General features: G+C 42.0%; 1 protein-coding gene across 1 annotated transcript in view; it reads right to left on the reverse strand.

Moving 5' to 3' along the window:
* Window positions 1-4,636: 4,636 nt before the first annotated feature.
* chchd1 (coiled-coil-helix-coiled-coil-helix domain containing 1) overlaps window positions 4,637-8,875 on the reverse strand; it is an 8,382-nt gene continuing 4,143 nt past the window's right edge. The window contains exons 2-3 of the mRNA XM_043679083.1: window positions 7,967-8,085; window positions 4,637-5,798 (exon numbers count right to left, since the gene is read on the reverse strand). Coding sequence (XP_043535018.1) covers window positions 5,685-5,798; window positions 7,967-8,085 — 233 coding nt within the window. The 3' untranslated portion in view covers window positions 4,637-5,684. The remainder of the gene's footprint in view (window positions 5,799-7,966; window positions 8,086-8,875) is intronic.

The following is an 8,875-nucleotide window of genomic DNA, read 5'->3' on the forward strand; positions in this document are numbered from 1 at the left end:
GTATGGAATGAGCTGCCAGAGGAAGTGGTGGAGGCTGGTACAATTGCAACATTTAAGAGGCATTTGGATGGGTATATGAACAGGAAGGGTTTGGAGGGATATGGGCCGGGTTCTGGCAGGTGGGACTAGATTGGGTTGGGATATCTGGTCGGCATGGACGGGTTGGACTGAAGGGTCTGTTTCCATGCTGTACATCTCTATGACTCTAGGAGACCACAGTTTAAAATAATAATTAAATAAACTAAAAAGTACTCCCAAAGTTCAGATTGTAACAGGAAATCCATCTTGTTGAACAGGGCAAAGTTATACCAAGTCAATAACTGCCAATCTATATCCCTTGGCATGGATTTTCTCAAAACATCCTGATGTTGTTTCCGCATGGTATCCTTACTAATTACATCCCATAGTTTAATTAGGTAGGAAGCTGGACAGGATAAAGTAATGACCCCCTGAACAATTCACCAATACATATAGTTTTACTCACTTAAAGGTTTCTGAATCACTTATCCATGCCAAATCAAATATAAGCTCATAGCGATCTGATTCAGAAATGACAGTGCTGCCCACTGAGTCACATCTAACACAAATAACATTAATGGAGTAAACAATTGAGATATTAAGAATGCAATATTTTAGAACCATCTAAGAGTAAGGCATTGCATTGCCTTTCAACTATGGTTCACTTCATACTCCATTTGAAGCTGAAATACAATTTCCAGGGTTCAAGTCTCACCTCAGAGCTGGCGCATGAAATTCAGGGCTGACACTTTAATACAGAACTGAGGGAATGCCGCACTGTCAGAGGGTCAGTGCTGAGGGAGTGCTGCACTGTCAGAGGGTGAGTACTACAAGAGTGCTGCACTGTCAGAGAGTCAGTGCTGAGGGAGTGCTGCACTGTCAGAGGGTCAGTACTGCAAGAGTGCTGCACTGTCAGTGGGTCAGTGCTGAGAGAGTGCTGCACTGTCGAAGGGTCAGTGCTGAGGGAGTGCTGCACTATTGGAGGGTCAGTGCTGAGGGAGCACTGCACTGTTGGAGGGTCAGTGCTGAGGGAGTGCTGCACTGTCGAGGGTCAGTACTGAGGGAGTGCCGCATTGTTGGAGGGTCAGTGCTGAGGGAGCACAGCACTGTTGTAGGGTCAGTGCTGAGAGAGTGCCGCACTGTCAGAGGGTCAGTGCTGAGGGAGTGCTGCACTGTCGGAGGGTCAGTGCTGAGGAAGCACTGCACTGTTGGAGGGTCAGACTTGATGGAGCGCTGCACTGTCGGAGGGTCAGTGCTGAGGGAGTGCTGCACTGTCGGAGGGTCAGTGCTGAGGGAGCACTGCACTGTCGGAGGGTCAGACATGATGGAGTGCCACAGTGTTAGGGGTGTTATTGTTTGGATCAGAGAAACTCTAAGGTGCTTATTAATAAAAAGAGTAGAGGAGTTCCCCTTGGTGTTTTGAACAATATTTACAATTCAATTAACATTATAGAATATCTGGTCAATATCATATGCTGTTTTTGAGGGTTTTCTCAGTGCAAATTAATTGCAATATTTTGTACAACTGTCACTTTTTTTAAAAAGTCATTAAGTGGTGAGGTAATTACTGAACTTTTCTTTGATGATTATGAGTTCTGAGTGAAAGTCCTGAAACTTCCTGCATTACAGGAACGAAAGGATTCTTTACCATAATGGCACTGATTTGAGAAGTCTGCTATTGCTGTCATCTTGAGGGCAACTAAGGATGGTCAATAGTTTATCCTGAGAATTCATTTTACAAAGGAAAACGTATATAGTGTAGTTATAAGTTGATTCCTTTTGAATCCACATGACCTACGCTGCTGTCCCTCTCTTTGGGGACATAATTCACGTAAGTCGACAAAAACATTGCAATTGCTCATTAGATTGGGAGCTTTGAATGCAAATGGAGTGCATTTGTGGAAACCACAAAGGCTATCAGCAGGCTCTGGTGAATGTCCTGCTTACATGGATTAGGTTACCAGACCAGGTGACACCCCTCTGAGGTTAAGGAAATGGGACTTATTCAAACCCCTTGCCAATAAACATCAAGAATTCTGTATCCAAAAACCTTGGGCCTGACCATTTCTCAGGTAAAACATTTGTAATTTTCAGATTCTTACCCCTATAGGTCCGTTTGAGTCTTACCCAAGTATTTGTTCCGAAGGGCTCAAACTCATTGGGTGTCCAGGTTCTTTCAGGGGTTCTTTCAGAAAGACCTTCCGTTTTTAGCTCTTTTTGGTTTTCAGACATGTGGGTAAAGGATACTGACTTGTATTCTTGATAATTTGCTAAATTTAAGGATTGTTCACAAAGACTGGAATAATTTTCACATAATGTCAATCTTAAAAATGAGGGATACGGCAGAACGAGGTAACTGAGTGGATTGCTAGGATCATTTCAGAGGGCAGTTAACAGATAACCACAATGCTGTGCTTCAGAGGCATTTGTAAGCCAGACTGGGCATGAATGGCAGATTTCCCTCTCTAATGACATTAGTAAACTTAGTTAGCTTTTACAACAATCAATGATATTTTCCATGGTTACCACTTTTAGCTTCCAGATTTAATTGACTAAATTTATACTTCCTCTGCTGGGGTGGGATTTGAATTTCCAACCACACAGAACCAGTAATATTGCCATTTCCTCTGAGGTGGATGCTCCATTTGACAATGGAGATAGAGAGTGTTATAACAGGGCATTCACAATGCAGCTGCCAGAAAAGAAGACAGTTTCTTACAAAATCAATACTTTTTTTCCCCCCTGAAGATGTCACCAGGTCAGAGGATGTTACACCCTTTGACTTTCAGGCAGAATAAGCATTGTGCACATACTGCGCAAGTTCCAACAAAATAGATGACACCCACTCACTGACTTGATGCTGAGCTATACATTCTGGAGGAGGATCACAGGTCCAGAAACATTAACTGCTTTCTCTCCACAGATGCTGCCAGACATGCTGAGTTTCACCAGTAATTTCTAGTTTTCGGAGTCAACCTGCTGAGTTTAAAATTTAGAGTCGCAGGTAGATAATAGTAAAGGTAGTGTTTGGTATGCTTTCCTTTATTGGTCAGAGTATTGAGTACAGGGGTTGAGAGGTCATGTTGCGGCTGTACAGGACGTTGGTTAGGCCACTTTTGAAATATTGCATGCAATTCTGTTCTCCTTTCTTTCAGAAGGATGTTGTAGAACTTGAAAGGGTTCAGAAACGATTTATGAGGATGTTGGAGGGATTTGACTTATGGGGAAAGAACTCCTCAGATATGAATAGGCTAGGGCTGTTTTCCCCAGAGCATTGGAGTCTGAGGGGTGACCTTATAGAGGTTTATAAAATTATGAGGCGCATGGATAGGATAAATAGACAAAGGTCTTTTCCCTGGGGTGGGGGGAGTTCAGAACTGGAGGGCATAGGTTTAGAGTGAGAGGGGAAAGATATAAAAGAGACCGAAGGGGCAACCTTTTTATACAGCAGCAGTATGTGTATGGAATGAGCTGCAACATTTAAAAGGCATTTGGATGGGTATATGAATAGGAAGGGTTTGGAGGGATATGGGCTGTGTGCTGCAAGGTGGGACTAGAGTGGGTTGGGATATCTGGTCGGCATGGACAATTTGGACCGAAGGGTCTGTTTCCATTCTGTACATCTCGATGACTAATATCTGGTAGTTAACTGCCAATCAGCATTAACAGATGCATTCTCCACAACAATGCCTCCATCATCAAAGTCCACTTGAACCAATCAGCACCCTTCTCTCATGTAGTAATTTTGATTTTCCATTTGAGTTGGTAATTCTTGTGAAATCTTGAGTGCAAGGTGAAAAACTTCCAAATATAGGCCATTTTCCAGCACTGGTAACTTTTAGAGGTTAACCAACTGAGAACAAAAATGCCTACAAATTTCATAAAATTCTGAGGATGGCTCTCAACCTGAAATCTTGGCTTTTTTTTCTCTCTCTCTGCAGACACTGCAGATTATTTGCAGCGTTGAATAGAAGAACTTCAAAGTCTTATTAACTTGAATATTCATTTTGAATGTACATTACTCAAAGAATCAAAGATTTTTAAAAATTCATTCAAGGGGTCATGAACATCAAAGTCAGTACTTATTACCCATCCCTAACTTGGAAAAGGTGGTGATGAGCTGTCTGTTCTTTTTCGTCTTTTTAAGGGGGAACTAAAGTACTAAAGTAATTCAACAGAAGGAAACCTTTTCTGATGTGTCCTGAGCAACGGAAGTCCAACAGAGAACTTTGAACACATTTTGTATATATATTGGCATCTGTTTGCCAAAGACAGATCAGCACGACTTTATTTCTTATTGAGTGCAGGAACCGTGACATCAAATTCACATACAGGATTGTCTAATTGAATTCAGAATGATATTATGATGAGTTTACATTGCTTATGCACTAATGGGGCAGGAAGGAAAAAGCTGCTGATACAACAATCTCCCTTGTTGATATTTTACAAATAGTCAAACAATCCCCCATTGTTCAAGACTAAAATTAATTAAGATTCAACTACATCAGTGAACAGAGCCTGGCCCTACAGTGTAAAGTTATTGTAAAACTTTGGCAAAATACTTCCTCACTGTGTAACAAAATCATTGTTGGTCTATTAACAAATATTGTAAGTAGAGTTAACATCAGAATTTATTTATTAAATTGAGCTCAGTAACACAAGATGTTTTCTCCTGTAATTAGAAGATCTGGTATGATTTTATACAACTCTGAGACAACCTCAAGTAACACTTCAGAGGGTTATTTTGATATCACCTTCACTGTTATCTTAAAACATTTTTCACTATTTGCAAACAACTGAGACGCAAGCCACATACCCGGCCTTTATAAAGAAACTGATTCCCACTGACGTGTGAAAAAGGAGTAATTTTTAACTGAAATAGATGATACTGTCATAAAGGACATAGAGATTATTGTCATTTAAAGAGGTGCAAGACAGATTGGACTTAGAATATCCCACAATTGAATTCCTTATATCGACATGACCACCATTAAGATAGGGGACTCGGTGGTGCATTTTTGATTTGTTCATGGCATGTGGGTGGCACCAGCTAAGCCACCTTTTAATGGCCACCCCAAACTCCTCAGATATGCTTTTTTGAAATAACAGGTATATTATTTTATCAAATTTAAATTTCACTATTGCCATGGTAGGATTCAAACCCATGCTCATAAAACATTAGCCTGGAGTTATTACTGCTATGGCACTGCAGAAAAGGAGGAACCAACAGGGGAAACCTGTTCGAGTGTACCTTCTCACATCACAGATCAGAGACCAGGGATGGGACTGTGATGAAGAGAAGTCAAAGTGATAGAATAAAATGCACCTCGACCCAAAATCACAGACAATAATAAAGATGAACTAAAAAGCACTCCTCACCTGTGCATTCAAAACAACTGCCGGTTATGAAATATTTCAACATATAGTTCATAAAATGCAACAAATTGCCATTCTTTCTAATTTAGTGAGACCCAGTCTTAGATATTCGTGAATTTCAGCTAAGAACATATGTCGCTGTTCTATCAAGTTTTACTGTCAATGATGAGTATTATAGTCCGGCAATTTCCAGGGCATTTGTATCCATCAGGAACTGAACGGCTCAGACACAGGAAGAGGAAGTAATCAGCAGCCTTTTAAATCCAAATAGTAATTCCACATGCAGACTCCTATCTCACTTGTGTTTTGTTAGGATATCTCTGCAGCAACTTTGTGGCTTGTTGGGGAGTCAAAGTATTGGTTTGTCCCACACTCTCCAAACTTGCCCTTGCTTTCCGCTCAGCCTGCAAGACAGAAATTCCTATTAAAATATCAATTTGGGGGGGGGGAAGGTGTACTTTATTTGTAAACATTACAAAAGTACATTACATAATAGTTAAACATTAAATGACCATTACTAAAGTGCAAATTAAATTAGCTCTTTTCAACACCTATGTTACACTCTACCTAAAGTTAGAGCTTATACCCATCATATTCACAGCCACAAGGGGTTTTGCAGTTTCCATTGCCTGTTCCCATTGCAGGCAGGGCCCTAGAGAATGGCCTTTCACCAGCGCACCTCTGTGGTTGTTACATGGAATAAAACAGCTTTTACTACATCCATTAGCATTCAGCCCTGAACCACTCTGCAACAGCGGATGACGCACAACTCTTTGCACTCGGGAAAATCAAAGAGTGTATTTTGCCGAGTTGCTGGTCCTGCAGCTGCAGCCAATGTTTATCTCGGTGTCCATCGCTGGGAACTGCCCATCGAGCACAAAACTTTACTGCTCAGTGCAAACCGTAACTAAAGGTCACTGTATCCCTATTCCAGACCAGTTTGCAAAGGAACATTCGAGGAAGTTCCTCATCACACCAGGCTGTCATGCAGTGGCAGCAAGTAGGATGTGACTGGGTTGGGGGCAGGGGCTTCTCATAACCAGCCACATTGGGGTAACTACACTGGGAGCTCTGATCTGCACCAATGGAATGTCAGCAATAAAGCCTCATCCTTTGCAGGAACGTGGCAGAAACTACAGTCTTGAGAGCGTGGCCTTAGCAGCAGCGTGTCACGAGCTGGCCCAGCGTTTATGGCCCTGGAAAAGGTGGTAGTGAGCTGCCTTCTAGAACTGCTGCAGTTCTCAGCAGTTAGGAACATCCATAGTGCCGCTAGAAGGGAGCTCCTAGATTTTGACTCAGTGACAGTGAAGGAACAGTGATGTGTTTCCAAGTCAGGGTGGATTGAGGGGATCTGGCAGCTGGCGGCATTCCCATACATGGGCCATCCTTGTCCTTCTAGGTGGTAGAAATCACAGCAATCAATGGACCTTTGGTCGGTTTCTGCAGTGCATCTTGGTAGATGGCACACACTGCTGCTACTGTACTTCAGTGGTGAGTGTTGAGGGTGGTGGATGGGTGGCATTTCAGCAGGTTCTTTGTCCTTGATGGTATTGAGCTTCTGGACTGTTTGGAGCTGCCCCCATCCACACAAATGGGGAGTGTTCCATTACATTCCTGACTTGTGTCTTGCAGGTGCTGGACAGGGCTTGGGGATTGAGTGGCAAGTTTGTTAGCCTTCTTCAGATCTTGAAACTTTAGGAAACTGAAGAAATTCAAATAAGTCTTTCAAATAAATCTGAGAACACTATGCAACACATAAATGGAAGTTTCTTTAATTGGAGCCGTACTCAAATGCATTACATTTCTTGATAAGCACAGGGATAAAAAGATAATGGGTGGGGGAGGCAGGAATGTAGACTAATCAAATCAGCTGTGATCTTACTTAATGGTGGAGCACGCTCGAGGGGCCAAGTGGCCTAATTCTGCGCTGAATACATGTGCACATAATCGAGTCACAAGACTAGACAAAGTACAACAGTATAGTGCAGAAACTGGCATATGCCGACACAATGACATCCCAGACTCTTAAAATTACTTAAAAGGTTCTTTTCAAACTGAAAAATATGGTAGAACTGGGATACAGATCTCAGTGGAATAGCATATTTACATAACTCGTGGATTTGACGGAATAAAACACACACTGTCCTTTGTTGGTTATTAAATACCTTCATTGTTTGTGATGCTGGCTTTGCTACAGGAGTTCCTCTCAGTTTCCCTAACTTGCTCGGATACCCATATCTACCTAAGACTTGGAACATATTCCCAAATCTTACGCAGCCATGCTTTTCAAAATTCCACACAAGGACACAAGAGAATGTTTGGATGTGATCGGCGCGCCTCCCTTCCCCCACTGCTCCTCCTATGGCCCTTCTTTCTCCAAGCAATGTAAAAACCACAAACCCCCAACAAAAAGGAAATTTAGATCAGTTAAATCTTTCGCCACCATCTTCATTACTTCTGCCAAATGCATTCTTGTGAAATCGATAATTATGGCCAATTATTTTCACAACAAATTAGTCTAGGAACGCCAGCATTATCTACAGTTACACTGCAGCTTCTCCACTTTTGTTACCTCTGCCTTGGCTGTGCAAGCATAGAACGCCTGGATCTCTTTGGCACAGGCTCTCTCACTGAACTCATTTTGTTTCCAGCAAGCCATCATCACGGACATCTCTGTGATACACATTGCCTCTGTGAATCATTGAAACAATTGGTAAGACTAATAGCTATAAAAGATTTAATACAGAAATAGAAGAGACTCTTTATTTTAGCTGGTGAAATGTAGGTCATAGGCTGCCAGGCATAAGCTAGTCTCAGCTTGAGAACTGAAACTAAAAACATAATAAATCAGAAGGTAGCATCAAGTTCGAATTTCGAAAGTTTGATTACAGACGTAATGGAAGACCGCCAGAGATAAGAAGAACTTGGATTTAGAGAGATTTCAGGAATTCCCAAAACACAGAAACATAGAATATCAAACTATGTCATTGAGCTATTCAATATGATTGTGGCTAATCACTGAACTCAGTACTCTCATCCTGCCCTCTTCCAATATCCCCACTTTAGCAACTAGAGCTATATCTACCTCCTCTTGAAAACACATGAATTCACTTTCTGTGGGAGTGAATTCCACTGGCTTAGCACTTTCTGGGTGAAAATATTTCTCATCTTCATCCTAAAAGGTGTACCCCTTACATTTAAACTATGGCCCTTAGTTCTGATCTCCTCCATCAGCAGGAACATCCTTCCTGCATCTAACCTGTCTTGTCCTTTGCAGCAAGCCATGTGGAAAACAGTGCACAGAAAGATCGCTTTAACGGCAATAAAATTAATTGCCAGACCACACAGTTTATTTTTGCTTTGAAACTGATGTCGGTTGAAGGAGAATTTCACATGGCCAATCCCCTTCTCTCCCCACCCCCACCCACTTCTCTCCCCGCCTCCCATCCCCTTCTCCCCCCTCCCCCTCCCAACTCCTCCC

The sequence above is a fragment of the Chiloscyllium plagiosum genome, chromosome 38, assembly GCF_004010195.1.
Source record: "Chiloscyllium plagiosum isolate BGI_BamShark_2017 chromosome 38, ASM401019v2, whole genome shotgun sequence".
NCBI classification, from domain to species: Eukaryota; Metazoa; Chordata; class Chondrichthyes; order Orectolobiformes; family Hemiscylliidae; genus Chiloscyllium; species Chiloscyllium plagiosum.